Consider the following 16,951-nt stretch of genomic DNA (forward strand, 5'->3'; position numbering starts at 1 on the left):
TCTTTGATATCTTGCAACCAGTTGGACTGTGGAGGAGCAACGGGTGGATCTGATGATGTTAAAGTCATCTTAGTAGCTAACTAGCATTGGTAGCGTCATAGCAACCTGTCAATCAGCAGGTAAGCCCCGCCCCCTAAAGCATCCCCTGCTTTCTGGTCTGGTGGACTCTAAATGGACCATAATGTACTAAATGAACATCATGCTGGATTGAAGAAGACTTGAAACTAGAGATTGAGACCATAAACTCATGTTTACAATGTTTACTGAGATAATACATCAAGAGAGAAGTAGGACCATTTTCTCATAGACTTCTATACAACCAGAGAGGAGTCGCCCCCTGGTGGCCAGCAGAGAGAAGTAGGACCATTTTCTCATAGACTTCTATACAACCAGAGAGGAGTCGCCCCCTGGTGGCCAGCAGAGAGAAGTCGGACCATTTTCTCATAGACTTCTATACAACCAGAGAGGAGTCGCCCCCTGGTGGCCAGCAGAGAGAAGTAGGACCATTTTCTCATAGACTTCTATACAACCAGAGAGGAGTCGCCCCCTGGTGGCCAGCAGAGAGAAGTCGGACCATTTTCTCATAGGCTTCTATACAACTAAATAGGAGTCGCCCCCTGGTGGCCAGCAGAGAGAAGTAGGACCATTTTCTCATAGACTTCTATACAACCAGAGAGGAGTCGCCCCCTGGTGGCCAGCAGAGAGAAGTAGGACCATTTTCTCATAGACTTCTATACAACCAGAGAGGAGTCGCCCCCTGGTGGCCAGCAGAGAGAAGTAGGACCATTTTCTCATAGACTTCTATACAACCAGAGAGGAGTCGCCCCCTGGTGGCCAGCAGAGAGAAGTCGGACCATTTTCTCATAGACTTCTATACAACTAAATAGGAGTCGCCCCCTGGTGGCCAGCAGGGAGAATGACAGTTTAAGGCATTTCCGCATTTGGCTTCACTTTTCAGAAACCGGAGGTTGCCGCCTGCACTCTCAAGGTGCTGCTAGTTGCCAGGCAACCAATAGTTGTGTAGAAACTCTCATTCCTAATCTGAGAGACATGTGAGCACAGATTGATGCATTTGGGCTACTGAAGTAAAGTAATTAAATGATTTCTGAATAAATTAATGCATCATGTTGGGAGGCCGAACTGTGTCTTCTCTTTAAGAAAGAGTGTTTTTGATGCAGACTCTGACTCCCCTCAGACGGACATTTCTATTCTTTTCTATATCTAAGTGTTTGTGCCACGTCTCGAGGCTAAACTCCGTTGGTGTCTCTCTCTGTTTATGTTTTGACTTCTCCAAATGAACCTGGGAAACGCTTCCCACACGGCTGACTCACACTTTGATTTCCACTCAGCGCTGCTTGTCAGAGCGCCCGCCGCTCTATCTTTACCTGCAGCTCAACCGCTCAATTTAGCTCCTCCGGCTGTAGTGGAAGCTCACCTGGCAAGACCCGGTTTTCCTGGAGCCTGCCTCTGAGGCTGAGGACCAGGTGGAGTTCTAAAAGAAACAAAGGACAGGGTGGACTCCGGGTCCTGTTTAAGTCTGGTGGGCCCCATGTGTCCGTGCCCTTAAATGTTACGACTACTCGTATCGACAGTCTTCCAAATAAAAACAGCTTGTTGTGTTTTTATCCTTTTCATTTGTGGTCTCAGCAGACTCTTTATAAGGCACTGGAATGGTTTTCAGAAGTCCTGACCATGTAGAGAACTGAGTCCCCACTCAGGGTTCACACGAGACCCAGTTGATCCGGACCGTGCTGGATCACGATGGTCCCCCCTCCCCCATCGCATCCCACATGAACCTGTTGGGATCATCACGTCCAAAAGGCTGCTGCTCATGTGAATCAGTTTTCTATCAATTGATGATTGGTGATTTCACAGGGCAGAGTGTTCGTGTGTGTGTGTGTGTGTGTGTGTGTGTGTGTGTGTTCGTGTGTGTGTGTGTGTGTGTGTGTGTGTGTGTGTGTGTGTGTGTGTGTGTGTGTGTGTGTGTGTGTGTGTTCGTGTGTGTGTGTGTGTACGTTTGTATTCATTGCCTTCGGTCAAATCTGATTTGGTTTATGTATTTTGAATTGAATCAGCTGGAGAAGAAAGAAGCTGTTTTCATAAAGCCAGGAACACGTGCTGCAGATCAATATTAATGTTTGTGGTTCTTCTCAGGCTGCGGAGTTGAAATATGAAAGTGTTTTGTTTTTCACCTTTTACAGCACGTCGGCCAGGAACAGTTTAATTTGTAGCTTTGAAACACTGAGAAACTCAGAAATCATGTCCAATCAAAAAGACAGAAACATAACGTCTGCAGGGAGGTTGTCATAGTTACGACATGGTGAGTGTTATTATTCTGCAATTATTGAAAAGGTCTTCAATAAAAGACAAATGTTCTCTGTTTGAAAACATTCTTTTATATATCATTTATCATTTATTCAAATGAGATGACATCATCCTCATCAGAGTTCAACAGAAGTCCATCCAGATGATTTGGGGAATTTTAATTAAGAACTAATCTCTGTTTAGTTCATCTGAGTTTAAACCAAAACGACATTTGAATCAACACAGAGATGTTTGCTTATCCCAAAAAAAACTAATATAAACTGTAATATATATACCAAATATAAACTGTAATTTAATCTGCATAGTGGAGGTAGCTAAGTGCTAACAGAATGCTACATTGTCCAGTTCCTCATCATGGAGAAGCTCTTATTTTTATTTATTCATTTAGTTCTTACATCTGTCACATGTCTGTCTCACGTCTGTCTCACGTCTGTCTCACGTCTGTCTCACGTCTGTCTCACGTCTGTCTCATGTCTGTCTCACGTCTGTCTCACGTCTGTCTCATGTCTGTCTCACGTCTGTCTCACGTCTGTCTCACGCCTGTCTCACACCTGTCTCACATCTGTCTCACGTCTGTCTTGCTTCCCTTCAGGGCCCAGTGGAGACTGGAGAGATGAAGACTCTACCCCTCCTCCTCTTCCTCCTCCTCCTCCTCATCTCCTCGGGAGCCGGCGACGGCGTCAAGTACATCTCCAAGAGGAACTCAGGTAGGAGGAACCGCCTCTCTGTGTGTTGTCTGCCGCTGCCGTGGAAACCACCCCCCCCCCCCCTCCCCTCCCTCGCTGGCTGCTGTGTGGGCGAGCTAGTGGGAGTCATTGTTTGCTGTTTGTCGATTCAGACGCCCGTGGGCTCACCTGCATGTGTGGACGCTTCACGTCATACTGGACCGTGAGTGTGTGTGTGTGTGTGTGTGTGTGTGTGTGTGTGTGTGTGTGTGTGTGTGTGTGTGAGTGTGTGTGTGTGTGGGAGAGGTGTGGACGGAGCAATTATGTGATCAGAGCCGAGCCAAGCGGACATTTATGTGGGCGACCGCTACAGTCAGCCAAAAATAGGCTGATAGATCTTTCCTCTCCCTCGCTGTGTGTGTGCGTGTGTGTGTGTGTGTGTGTGTGGACACCATATGATAGGAACCAGCGTTTCCTTTGGTGTGCCCCCCGCGGTGCTTTGATGCAGCAGTGAGTGGTGGCATTGTGATTTCATACGCGTGAACACAGAAATAAGACGAGCGTGCGCCATAGTAAGGAAAATAAAAAGTGTCTAATGCATGTAAGGAAACCCAGCTAGCGTACTCATCATCCACCATGAAGCTGGTCGAGAGGGCTGGAGGCGGGGCTTAAAGGATTGCAGAACATCCAGGTAGTCTGGTTAGCTAGCTTGCTAATTCCACCATGTTCTCATGCTACACTGGTTGCTGAAAATGAACCCAAAAAGGGGGTGGACCACGACGACACTCTACGGTAACCATGACGACTAACAAGCACCTTCTTCTCAAAGAGTTACGTTTGCTGAGTCCTGTTTGACTTCAGTGTGTTAGCAATTTAAAAAACAACTGCAATTATGATGTTGATAATTATGAATTATCCTCCGTCATAGCTCCGTCCGTCACGGTTGCCACGGTGACTTGGCGAGGAGAAGAAGCTTATCTGGGCATCCAGCCTGGTGGCAAAACATTTCCTCTATACATCGTTTTATTTTACCTCTTCAAGCTGGATCATAATCATATCAACCCCCCCCACCTCCAGGTGCTGATACAGATAGTTTGCTGTGTGTGTGTGTGTGTGTGTGTGTGTGTGTGTGTGTGTGTGTGTGTGTGTGTGTGTGTGTGTGTGTGTGTGTGTGTGTGTGTGTGTTAGGTTGATTGAGTGCTTCTGAACGTCCTTGTATGTACCGTTTGCGTGTTTTCTGATGCAGCTTAAAAACCCTGAGATCAAAGTACAATTAGATCTCGGCAACGATCTGATAGCGAGGCGACTCCCAGCATGCAAAGCAGTGCAAGAGATAACGCCACGTTTGTGTGTGTGTCTTCCGAGAGACATGTTAGTTGAAACACACACACAGAGAGCAGCCGTTTAGTGAAACACACACACAGAGAGCAGCCGTCTCCTGAAACACACACACAGAGAGCAACCGTCTAGTGAAACACACACACACACACACACACACACACAGAGCAACCGTCTAGTGAAACACACACACAGCGAGCAGCCGTCTCCTGAAACACACACACACACACACACACACACACACACACACACACACAGAGCAGCCGTCTAGTGAAACACACACACAGAGAGCAACCGTCTAGTGAAACACACACACAGAGAGCAACCGTCTAGTGAAACACACACACACACACACACACACACACAGAGCAGCCGTCTAGTGAAACACACACACAGAGAGCAGCCGTCTAGTGAAACACACACACAGAGAGCAGCCGTCTAGTGAAACACACACACAGAGAGCAGCCGTCTCCTGAAACACACACACACACACACACACACACACACACACACACAGAGCAGCCGTCTAGTGAAACACACACACAGAGAGCACCCATCTAGTGAAACACACACACAGAGAGCAGCCATCTAGTGAAACACACACAGAGAGCAGCCGTCTTCTAGCTAAACGTTACTTCATACTCTACTTAGAACACGTCCAATGTTTCTTTTTAGCACCTGACGTTTTCCACAGTAAAACATTGACGTCTTGTTTTTTTTTACGATCAACTTTGCGATAACGATAACGACTCTGTGCAACTTCGCTTGAAAAATTACTTTGTTTTAAGGGCATTGAGATAATAATAATAATTCGTAGGACTTACAGTATATAGCACGTTCGTAGATACACATTTACATTGGATGCTGGATAAATACAGAATCAAATACTCACGAGTGGAAAAGGCACAGTATTACAAATACAACATTTAGGGCTTTGACATGCAGCTCCAGAATGACCAAGTCTTCTATTTAAAGTGGTTGTGTGTGTTTTTACGTTGATGTTGAGGGCAAAGAGGCGGATGATAATTCACGGCGGTGGAGGACGCTGACAGAGAACAAGGGAGTCTGGATTCAACATTTATAAGCTCGTGTTGTACTACAGCAGCTGGAGACACTTCACTTCTTTATTTGTTTCCGTTTCCAGAGAGATTTCCTATTTTATTTGTATTGACAACGTCACGTTATTCTTTTACATTTCGTAAAGTCTGGATTCTAGTGGAGACCAGTTCACAGCTGTGATTAATGGAGGAGGAGTCACAGAAACACTAACGAGCAGCTCAAATACACGGGAGACCACTTTTTAAACATCGTTGAATTATTTTTGGATTTTTGCTCAACGTCTGGTTTGAGACGTCAGCCGAAGTTACACTCAAATGAAATGATATACGTGTGTGTGTGTGTGTGTGTGTGTGTGTGTGTGTGTGTGTGTGTGTGTGTGTGTGTGTGTGTGTGTGTGTGTGTGTGTGTGTGTGTGTGTGTGTGTGAGTGTGTGACATTTAGCATGAAGAATATGTTCTGTGTTTACAGCACTAACTCTCTCCCTGGCTTCACTAATTAACACAAGTGGCCACTCAACTGTTTTTTTTTACACTCTTCATTCAGCTGTGTAGGTTTTGTGTGTGTGTGTGTGTGTGTGTGTGTGTGTGTGTTTGTGTGTGTGTGTGTGTGTGTGTGCTTCAGCTTGTTCTAATTGAACTTCAACTAAAGCAACATTAGCAAAGCTGCTGTAGATATAAGTGCAGTTATACTGTATACAGACCAGAAAGCAGGGGATGCTTTAGGGGGTGGGGCTTACCTGCTGATTGACAGGTGGCTACCACGCTACCAATGCTAGTTAGCTACTAAGATGACTTTAACACCTCAGATCCACCCGTCGCTCCTCCACAGTCCAAATATGGTCACTTCCTTCTCTGGTTGCTAGAATCCCAGATGGCGACTTATCAACAGTCTCAGATTTAAGAGGAAAGACATGTGATTGGTTGTTCCTTGTCACATGATGCTGTACCTGCAGCAGCATTCCTCTTATAACAGCCGTCACACACTGAGAAACGAGCAGCCAATAAGAATGCTCGATTGAAAATGACAGAGGATCTCTGTGGGGGAGCGATTTTAACTGGACTTTATCCAATATTATGACAGTGAATAAATCAATAAATGCTGTTTCACCTAAAAGATCTAGAGGACTTAAGAGCAGGACACTCTTATCTTTGGCATCCATTTTTAATGGACATGTCCCTTTTCTCCTTTACTTCCCAACTCTTTCTTCTGCACTCTCTCTCTCTCTCTCTCTCTCTCTCTCTCTCTCTCTCTCTCTCTAATCGGCTTTAGAGGGTGACTGTGCGTCTAAAAGACGAGGGAATGGGAGTAAATTAAAAGATGTTCCAGCAGGACGTTGAGACTTCATCAAGTTAACAACATCCAGTTGAGACCATTTTACCATCTGAACTGCTCCACTCTTCCTCCTCTTCTTCCTCCTCTACCCCCCCCCCCCCCTCTTCTGTCCTCCATGTCTCCATGTCTTTGTCGTGCCCCAAGGTTATATTAAAGATTCATCCATTCTCTGGTCGTGCAGTCAAATATTGATAAAGGCTGACACTGCTTTGACTCTACTGCTTCCACACACACACACACACACACACACAACCTTCAATGGCCATACATTTATAGTGCACACAAATACCAGTATGAATGTGGTAAACACAGACAAGAAAACAACCAAACCCAGGTGTTCAAACACACACACACACACACACACACACACACACACACACGTCACACAGTAGAGAATCTCTACAAGTCATTTATAGTTCTGGTATCCGGTGTGTGTCGGCCCCTTCACTCTTTCCTCCACCTTGTTTTCACCTTGTTTTCCTTATTCGACTCCTTTTCTGGTGCAAACATCTGGAACATCTTTAATTTGCTAAAAGAAATGGATTTGAGGCCGGAAAAAGTCCAAATATGGTCACTTCCTTCACTGGTTGCAAACTATCCAAGATAGGCTTCAGAGCCGTAGACCAGAAGCCAGTGGGTGTCGTCACCATGACGTCGTGGACGTTCTTACACAGTCTGTGGTTTGCATGTGTTTATGGTTCGTTAAGTCTTTCTAATAACTGGTTGTCTGATTAACAACCGCTTGTCCACCTGCATCTCTGCTGAGGTGTGTGTGTGTGTGTGTGTGTGTCACAGTAATGTATCTGGACAGGAGGCCCGGGGGACAGAGACTATATGTGGCCCTCTATTAATTACCCTGTTAGCACGTGCACACGCCCACAACGTGCACAAAGGTGCAAACCGGGCACAAACACACTTCAGCAGCCGGCTGAACAGAGAAAACACACTGCAGATGATGTTCCCCGAACCTCCCTCCTCTGTCTGTCTGTCTGTCTGTCTGTCTGTCTGTCTGTCTGTCTGTCTGCCTGTCTGTCTCACACACAAACACACACATTAAGTCCTCCTTCCTCCTGTCGGCCTCCTCTCTCTTTATCTCACTCTCTTTTGCAGTGAAAAGGCCTGAATTTGTGATAGCTTGATGAAATATGAATCAATCCGACTCCCACAGCTGGATTCACACACTTCATAAATGCTTTCACACACACACACACACACGTTTGCACTGGCAGCATGAACAAATAAACAGATCCTGTTTGCGGAGAAACGGCTGAATGTTAGAACACCTGCCTCATCCAGAGAACAAACACATGCAGAGTGACCTGCACACACACACACACACACACATACACACACACATACACACATACACACAACATACACAAACACACTAAAAAGCTTGACTTCCGAGTATAAAATGACCTGGAGGTGGAACGAGAGAGTGGAACTAAATACAACAGAAAGACCAATAACATACAGTATTTTTAGGCCACTGAATCAAAGGTTACACACCAGACGATGTGTCTGTCAATCAGCAGGTAAGCCCCGCCCCCTAAAGCATCCCCTGCTTTCTGGTCTGGTGGACTCTAAATGGACCATAATGTACTAAATGAACATCATGCTGGATTGAAGAAGACTTGAAACTAGAGATTGAGACCATAAACTCATGTTTACAATGTTTACTGAGATAATACATCAAGAGAGAAGTAGGACCATTTTCTCATAGACTTCTATACAACCAGAGAGGAGTCGCCCCCTGGTGGCCAGCAGAGAGAAGTAGGACCATTTTCTCATAGACTTCTATACAACCAGAGAGGAGTCGCCCCCTGGTGGCCAGCAGAGAGAAGTAGGACCATTTTCTCATAGACTTCTATACAACCAGAGAGGAGTCGCCCCCTGGTGGCCAGCAGAGAGAATGGCAGTTTGAGGCACTTCGGCTACGGCTTCACTTCTCAGAAGCAGAGGTCCACAGAGCCAAACCGGCCAGCTAATATCAAACACATAACCAGCCGTTAATACGATGGAGACAAAGTGAGAGTCCAAAAAAATAAGTGAGGAAATGAAAAGGAAACAGAAGATTGAGAGAGAGAGAGAGAGAGAGAGAGAGAGAGAGAGAGAGAGAGAGAGAGAGAGAGAGAGAGAGAGAGAGAGAGAGAGAGAGAGAGCGGTGGGGGAGGACCAGAGAAGAGAGAGAGAGGGAAAAGAGAGACAAAGAGAACATGTAACGCCTAGTCCTCGCTGTCAGCCGGTGTGTAATTAAGTTCTGCACTCTGTCACCATCGCTCTGTAGAACTGGTAATTTAACTGGACCGGAGCCAGGAGAGCAGATCAGAGGGGGGGGGGGGGGGCGTTCAGAGACACTGGGAGAAACTAAAATCAGAGGGGAGAGGAGACGGAGAAGTGAAGGGAAGATTAGAGGGTGAAGAGGAGAATAAAGAGGATGGAGGAGAAAAGCAAGGATGATAGGGAAAAGAGGAGAGGATGGAGGATGGAGGAGGATGTGGAGTGTTGTGGGATCAGGCTACTTACTGGATTCAGCCTGTGAAATTATCAGATCTGATCATTTAAGTGGAAAAACAAACAAAGAAAACCAAGAGGTCCCTGGTTCACCCACTCAGGTGTTTTCACTTGCAATGTTATGGAGTTCTTAATCATCATATCATATGTTTATTAGTTGTGAAGCAGCAGAAAATATATTCAACTCACCATTCAAAAGATTTCAAGTCAGAAGAATGTTTCTAAGTTCTGAAGTTATGTGACGATAAAAACATTCAATTTGAACAAGAATTAGGTTATTAATAGATGAGGTGCAGCCTCCTAGAAACGACATTCCCACACATCGTTCATTACGTTTGAAGAGTCCGATGATAGGAGGGATGGGGGGGGTCAAACAGGACTTTCACCCAGGAGACCACTGTGTTGGTCGAGTGAGAAACCAAGATGGTGAACTCGAGGCTTCAAACCAGGAAAAAGCTGCATGTGCTCTCTGTTGGGGGGGGGGGGACTTCGTCCTTGCATGTGATCGTCTGTGTGTGTGTGTGTGTGTGTTTGTGTAGCCCAGTAGCGGGTTGAGAGTGTGGCAGATTCCCTCCATGGGGAGTCTGAATGGACCAGTGCACAAGTGGGACTGTGTGTAGAAATAAGTGCTAACGCATTTGACTGAAGGGCAATTAAAGGATAGTTTGTGTGTTTGTGTGTGCATGTGTGTGTGTGCATGTGTGTGTGTGTGTGATTCTAAATGATGGCTGGTGTGTGACCACGCTGCCATGTAGCTGTGTATTGACGTTGTAATCACCAGTGAATAATGCAGGGCCGTGTGTGTGTGTGTGTGTGTGTGTGTGTGTGTGCGCGTGTGTGTCTGTGTGTGTGTGTGTGTGTGTGTGTGTCCCCTCAGGGAGACTTGCTATCGGCATTCTAATTAGACGGAGTGATATACTCTCCCCACGAAGAGCAGTGCGGCGTTGACCCGCCGCCATGTTGGCCCGGCTGCCTTGCTCCACGGCTGTTGCCTAGTAACGGATGGGTTCATATACTTAACCACAGATTAGCCTTTTACTACCTTCAAAAAGAAAGAGTTGATGCTATTTAAAGAAATGTGAAATGTTTTTCTTTGTTTTTCACAGCGCTTGTCATAGAGGAAGTAAACAAGTTGTTTGGTTCCGCTAACACAGGATGTTTGCCGTTGCTATGACAACAAGTGAAAGATACCGCTAGCATCTTAGCCCAACCGCCCCGACTAATAAACACCCATAAGATGACAGTTTGTCCTCATATGAATAAAAGCAACAATAATAATAATAATAATAGTTAGTGCAAACAACTTTCACTGAGAGATTTTGTTTTCGTTTGTTGTGTTTTATCCACCAAATGTAATGATTCTGTTTAGTGATTTTCATCCATTTTTAACAGTTTCCTCTAATTCTGCACCATCTCTCCAACACATTTCCACTCTTCTTTCATCTTCCTCTCTCTCCCCCTTTTGTCTTCCTGTCTTTAGCCTCCCACTCTGTTTTCCCTGTTTTACCCGGCGTTCATTTACAATCGGACTTGACAGGGAATCATTAGCTGCATAATGAAAAGCAGCAGACCAGTAATATATACCGTCACTGTCTATTACAGCCTCCTTAGCCTAAAGACCCTGAATGTAAATGAGGCCATATTATGTTCTTTTAATGTCGTAGCGGTGGGCGGGAAATGGCTCCGAGATGCTTTCAGGACGCGACCCAGACAGTCGTTGTTGTCGCCTCGACGCTTCGTGATGAAAAAGCAGCTGGAAAATATGCAGCGAAAAAGTCAAGTGTGTTAAAATTCAAATGTTGGAATAATTATTTCAGGTTTTGTACACACTCGGTGTACGGGTTTGTGTGTCAAGGAGAAGTCCCCCGAGGCCTGAGACGCCCTAATCCATGCAAAGTATTTGAGAAATAGATTAATATATTATGCTTTTTACAGCCACAACAGCAGCAGTAGGCTTCACTTGAAGGATTCAATTTCATTCCCTGGAATCAACATGTAATACTCTGGAAATATATATATAAAAAAAAGAGTCTTTCCAGGTCACTGTTGGCGTGTTGAGAGTCCCGTCATCGATCAGAAGCAGCTCCATCCAGACGTTTTATTTTTAAGAGGATTACACAACGACAAAGTTTCGTAACGCTGAGGACGGAGGAGTGAAGCGTCTCACTTCCAGTAGCAGAATTTAACTTGTGAACTTGGCGTCGAGAATAGTTTCCTCTGCTGCAGCCGAACACTCGACAGCGGCGTCGTCCTCCAGCGATCCGACGGCCCGACAGAGAAGACGTGTTAGCGCTTGGCTTCGTCTTCAGAAGATGGAGAGTTTAGTGGTTTTTTTTTACTCGATACGTGTTGTTAACTCTGTGATGGTCTCCAATCACAGGCCTCGCTCTCTCTTTGTTCCATCTCTTCCTTACCTCTCTCGCCCCAATCCTCTTCAGAGCCCCTCTGCTCCTTAATAACACCACGGCGAAGCAGCCAGGGACAAGAAAATAGACTTTGTTTGTGCTCATCTGAGCTTTGTGTGTGTGTGTGTGTGTGTGTGTGTGTGTGTGTGTGTGTGTGTGTGTGTGTGTGTGTGTGTGTGTGTGTGTGTGTGTGTGTGTGTGGCAAGAGGAGCTGCACACGGAGAGAAAGATTGCAACGTCTATGGAGACACTAAGATCACATTTCAGCTAATAGTTTTCCAATCTTTCTTTCTCCGATGCAAGTTTAGTCAGCTGTGTGTGTGTGTGTGTGTGTGTGTGTGTGTGTGTGTGTGTGTGTATTCCACTACAGTGAACATGATAGCTTTTGTTGATATCTCTATTGCTTTTTGCAATCTCCAAATATTGTCAGCTTCAAGCAATCCCAAGCAGACGGGTCGTACGGAGGCGGGGGTGATTGACGGCGAGATGACATAGAACATCACATGGTCATGCATACATGTTGGCAACAATAAGAGAATAAATACAAGAGGGCGAGAAACAGATTCTCATTTCTACGAAACACAAGTTCATTGAGTACATTATGGTCCATTTAGAGTCCACCAGACCAGAAAGCAGGGGATGCTTTAGGAGGCGGGGCTTACCTGCTGATTGACAGGTCTCTACCATGCTACCAATGCTAGTTAGCTACTAAGACGACTTTAACACTTAGCTGTAAAGTTGACCTTGAATTATTAAGCAAACTTTGTTAGCAGCTTCAACACCAGGATAGTAAGTAGCTAACTAGCATTGGTAGCATGGTAGCGACTTGTCAATCAGCAGGTAAGCCCCGCCCCCTAAAGCATCCCCTGCTTTCTGGTCTGGTGGACTCTAAATGGACCTGTCAATCAGCAGGTAAGCCCCGCCCCCTAAAGCATCCCCTGCTTCCTGGTCTGGTGGACTCTAAATGGACCATAATGTACTAAATGAACATCATGCTGGATTGAAGAAACTAGAGATTGAGACCATAAACTCATGTTTACGATGTTTACTGAGGTCATAAATCTGCTGCAGACGTTAAAGGAAACATCAAGTGGATTACAGTCGTCAGACCTGGTTGTGATAAAAGCCGTTCAGAATCACTACATGATGAAATGGACTTGGACCTGAGCTAAAAGCAGTCCGAGCTGGAAAACCTCCATTTTCCTGCTGCATGTCCACTCTTCAGTCTCTGTCCATCATCACACCCAGACTGTCCTCTCATACGGCTGCAGGCGACGTCCGTCCAACACTCACGTACATCCAGGCTCTGATGTCCTTGATGCACTCTAACAACGGCGTTAAAGGCTACACTCGCTCTTCACGCATCACAAGTTGGTTTTAACAGAGTCAGCGTGGTCTTTGGGGGGGGAGGCTGCTGTTCCTCTCTGAACGGTTTCAGATCGCGACACCTTCAGGTACCGGCTGATCCAGGACCAGCGTTTAATTACTAAACTGTTTGCATGTGGAAAAGGTTCGGGATGTGGTGATATAATTCCTTGTGGATCATCATTAAAATCATTTACATTATTGGGATAATCCTAAAATATTTTAGGAATGGCTTTAAAAAGCCGTCTAGCTGCGATCATGATAGAGTTGTGAAAAAAAGAACCTCTTAAATGTATTTATTCTTTATTTATACAGGGAGACCTTAAGTTTGTGATGGATGTTCACCAAAAGGGATGTGTCTTATCTTTCATTCAAAAAATGTCTTCCTAACAAGATTCCAGGATGTTTTAGTGCCATTTTAACAGCTTTAGCAATGATGACGGTTGACTGTGTTGGCAAGTCATAGCAACAGCAAACATCCGCTGTTACTGGAACCAAGCAACTTGTTGATATCGGCTATATGTGGTGATGTCATAAGGTGGCAAATGTGTGCCTTTTTTTCTCTGAATGTTGCCCCTCTCGGCTCTGACGCCGTCGTAGACGAGAGACAGAAAGCAACTTCCTCTCTGCTAATGTGACTCTTTACTTTCACCGGCACAAGCTCATTTTTCTTTTCACCAATTACCGTGTAAAATATCATCTGCCTGTAATATTGCTTCCTCGCCCTTGTTGCAGTCGGGACAACGTTTAATATACAGCCTCATTGTGAGTGTATATCTGGGTAATCTATGTGTTTATGCCTCTGCTTCTCCCTGCTGACCATTTTTCAATTAAAACACAAATATCCCCGAGACTGCTTTGCCCTAGTTATGAGAACACACACACACACACACACACACACACACACACACACACACTATTTAGTGTTCTTATTCAATCAAGCAGTGTGTGTATTTAGGCATGAGTAAGAGAAGATGCTGATGGCTGAACTTAGATAAACTAAGTGTGTGTGTGTGTTGTATATTTATTTATGTTCACCTGTGTGTGTGTGTGTGTGTGTGTGTGTGTGTGTGTGTGTGTGTCTCTGTCTGTGTCTTCTGGCGTGTTCTGTCTCTGTTTGTCTCAGGTTGATGAAGCTGTTTCCTGGCAGACAGGAAGTCGTCATGTTTGCTGCCTTAGTGCCTTTGGGCCTTTTGTACACGAGTGCATACGTGCCTTTGTGTTTCCGTGGTGACGTTTGGTTACACCTGCGTGAATGGGTTTGATGCTGCCAGGACGGTCATCAATCTCTAGTTTCAAGTCTTCTTCAATCCAGCATGATGTTCATGTAGTACATTATGGTCCATTTAGAGTCCACCAGACCAGAAAGCAGGGGATGCTTTAGGGGGCGGGGCTTACCTGCTGATTGACAGGTCGCTACCACGCTATCAATGCTAGTTAGCTACTAAGATGACTTCAACACTTAGCTGTAAAGTTGACCTTGAATCATGAAGCTAACTTTGTTAGCAGCTTCAACACCAAAATCCACATGGATCCAGATCCAGTAGGGGTGCTGGTCTGCTTCTTGTGTTCATCAGATCCACCCGTCACTCCTCCACAGTCCAAATATGGTCACTTCCTTCTACTGGTTGCAACAAATCCAAGCTGAGCTTTTTTACTTGTTTGCTGATTGCATTCACACTTGAAAAACCTCATAAGAATGGTGTTAATTAGTAAAGATTATCTAAGTTTGGTTATTTGAAAATATAAATAAACACTAATTCAAGTTCATTTAAGGCTCATTTTGTTAAATGGTAAAAAGGCTTTTTGTAGAAATGAATAAATGTGAAAATTAAAAGTGTCTCTATTGAATCATTTTGGCACCGGCATCAAACCATGTTTTAATAATTTGCAGCAGTAATTGTTGCACGGCTTCAGATATTCTGCTCCCCGTCGTGTTTCTAATATGAAAGAGATCGCAACAGGAAACAGAAAACAACCATGCTTGTTTCTCTCCATATTCATATTTAGATATTTATATACATTTCTTTCCATATTGATGCTGTGTCTTTGCTCTCATGAAGTCGGAAAACGAATGTCGGCTTCGCTTTGATGTTACGACCCCAAGGTTACGACCCCAAGGTTACGACCCCAAGGTTACGACACCAACGTTACGACCCCAAGGTTACGACCCCAAGGTTACGACACCAACGTTACGACCCCAACACTACAACACCAACGTTACGACCCCAACACTACAACACCAACGTTACGACCCCAACACTACGACACCGACGTTACGACACCGACGTTACATCACCGACGTTACGACACCGACGCTACGACACCAACGTTACGACCCCAACACTACAACACCAACGTTACGACCCCAACACTACAACACCAACGTTACGACCCCAACACTACAACACCAACGTTACGACCCCAACACTACAACACCAACGTTACGACCCCAACACTACGACACCAACGTTACGACCCCAGCGCTACGACACCGACGTTACGACACCAACGTTACGACCCCAACACTACAACACCAACGTTACGACCCCAACACTACAACACCAACGTTACGACCCCAGCGCTACGACACCGACGTTACGACACCGACGTTACGACACCGACGTTACATCACCGACGCTACGACACCAACGTTACGACCCCAACACTACAACACCAACGTTACGACCCCAACACTACAACACCAACGTTACGACCCCAGCGCTACGACACCGACGTTACGACACCGACGTTACATCACCGACGCTACGACACCGACGTTACGACGCCAATGCTACGACACCAACGTTACGACCCCAGCGCTACGACACCGACGTTACGACACCGACGTTACATCACCGACGCTACGACACCGACGTTACGACCCCAATGCTACGACACCAACGTTACGACCCCAGCGCTACGACACCGACGTTACGACACCGACGTTACATCACCGACGCTACGACACCGACGTTACGACCCCAATGCTACAACACCGACGTTACGACCCCAGCGCTACGACACCGACGTTACGACACCGACGTTACATCACCGACGCTACGACACCAACGTTACGACCCCAACACTACAACACCAACGTTACGACCCCAACACTACAACACCAACGTTACGACCCCAGCGCTACGACACCGACGTTACGACACCGACGTTACGACCCCAATGCTACGACACCAACGTTACGACCCCAGCGCTACGACACCGACGTTACGACACCGACGTTACATCACCGACGCTACGACACCGACGTTACGACCCCAATGCTACGACACCGACGTTACGACCCCAACGCTACATCACTGACGCTACGACACCGACGTTACATCACCGACGTTACGACCCCAACGCTACATCACTGACGCTACGACACCAACGCTACATCACAGACGCTACGACACCGATGCTACATCACAGACGCTACGACACCGACGCTACATCACCAACGTTACGACACTGACACTACGTCACCAACATTATGACCCCAACGTTACGACACCAGTCGCCCGCCCCTCTTTCTCTCTCTCTCTCTCTCTCTCTCTCTCTCTCTGTAATGAGCTTCTTAATTACATTTTAATGGGCTACAAACAGCTGCTGCTGGTTTACGTCCACACTCATCCCTCTCTCCTCTGTCGCCTCCCCCTCTTCCTCACCTCCTCGCTTCCGCCTCCTCCATCTTCCCCTTCGCCTCCTCCTCCTCCACCTTTCCCTTCACTTCCGCCTACTCCTCCACCTTTCCTTTCACCTTCTCCTCCTCCACCTTCTGAGGAGAACACCTCGACCTCGCTGACTGTTGTGTTTGAACTTAAGATGACTTGCGCTTCTTGTCCGAAAAACACACACACACACACACACACACACACACACACACAGGGAGTTAATTAGACACTCCGGGGAAAAGAAGACTTCCAGCTGTCTGACGTTCTCCAG

At 46.0% G+C, this 16,951-nt stretch overlaps 1 protein-coding gene across 2 annotated transcripts in view; it reads left to right on the forward strand.

Moving 5' to 3' along the window:
- The window catches only part of il1rapl2 (interleukin 1 receptor accessory protein-like 2), a 249,957-nt gene that overhangs the window by 37,116 nt on the left and 195,890 nt on the right, over positions 1–16,951 (forward strand). For both annotated transcript variants that reach the window (XM_084010420.1, XM_084010421.1), the window contains exon 2: positions 2,918–3,032. In XM_084010420.1, the coding sequence (XP_083866546.1) occupies positions 2,918–3,032 (115 nt within the window). The remainder of the gene's footprint in view (positions 1–2,917; positions 3,033–16,951) is intronic.

Source organism: Eutrigla gurnardus (assembly GCF_963514095.1).
Source record: "Eutrigla gurnardus genome assembly, chromosome: 5".
NCBI lineage: Eukaryota > Metazoa > Chordata > Actinopteri > Perciformes > Triglidae > Eutrigla > Eutrigla gurnardus.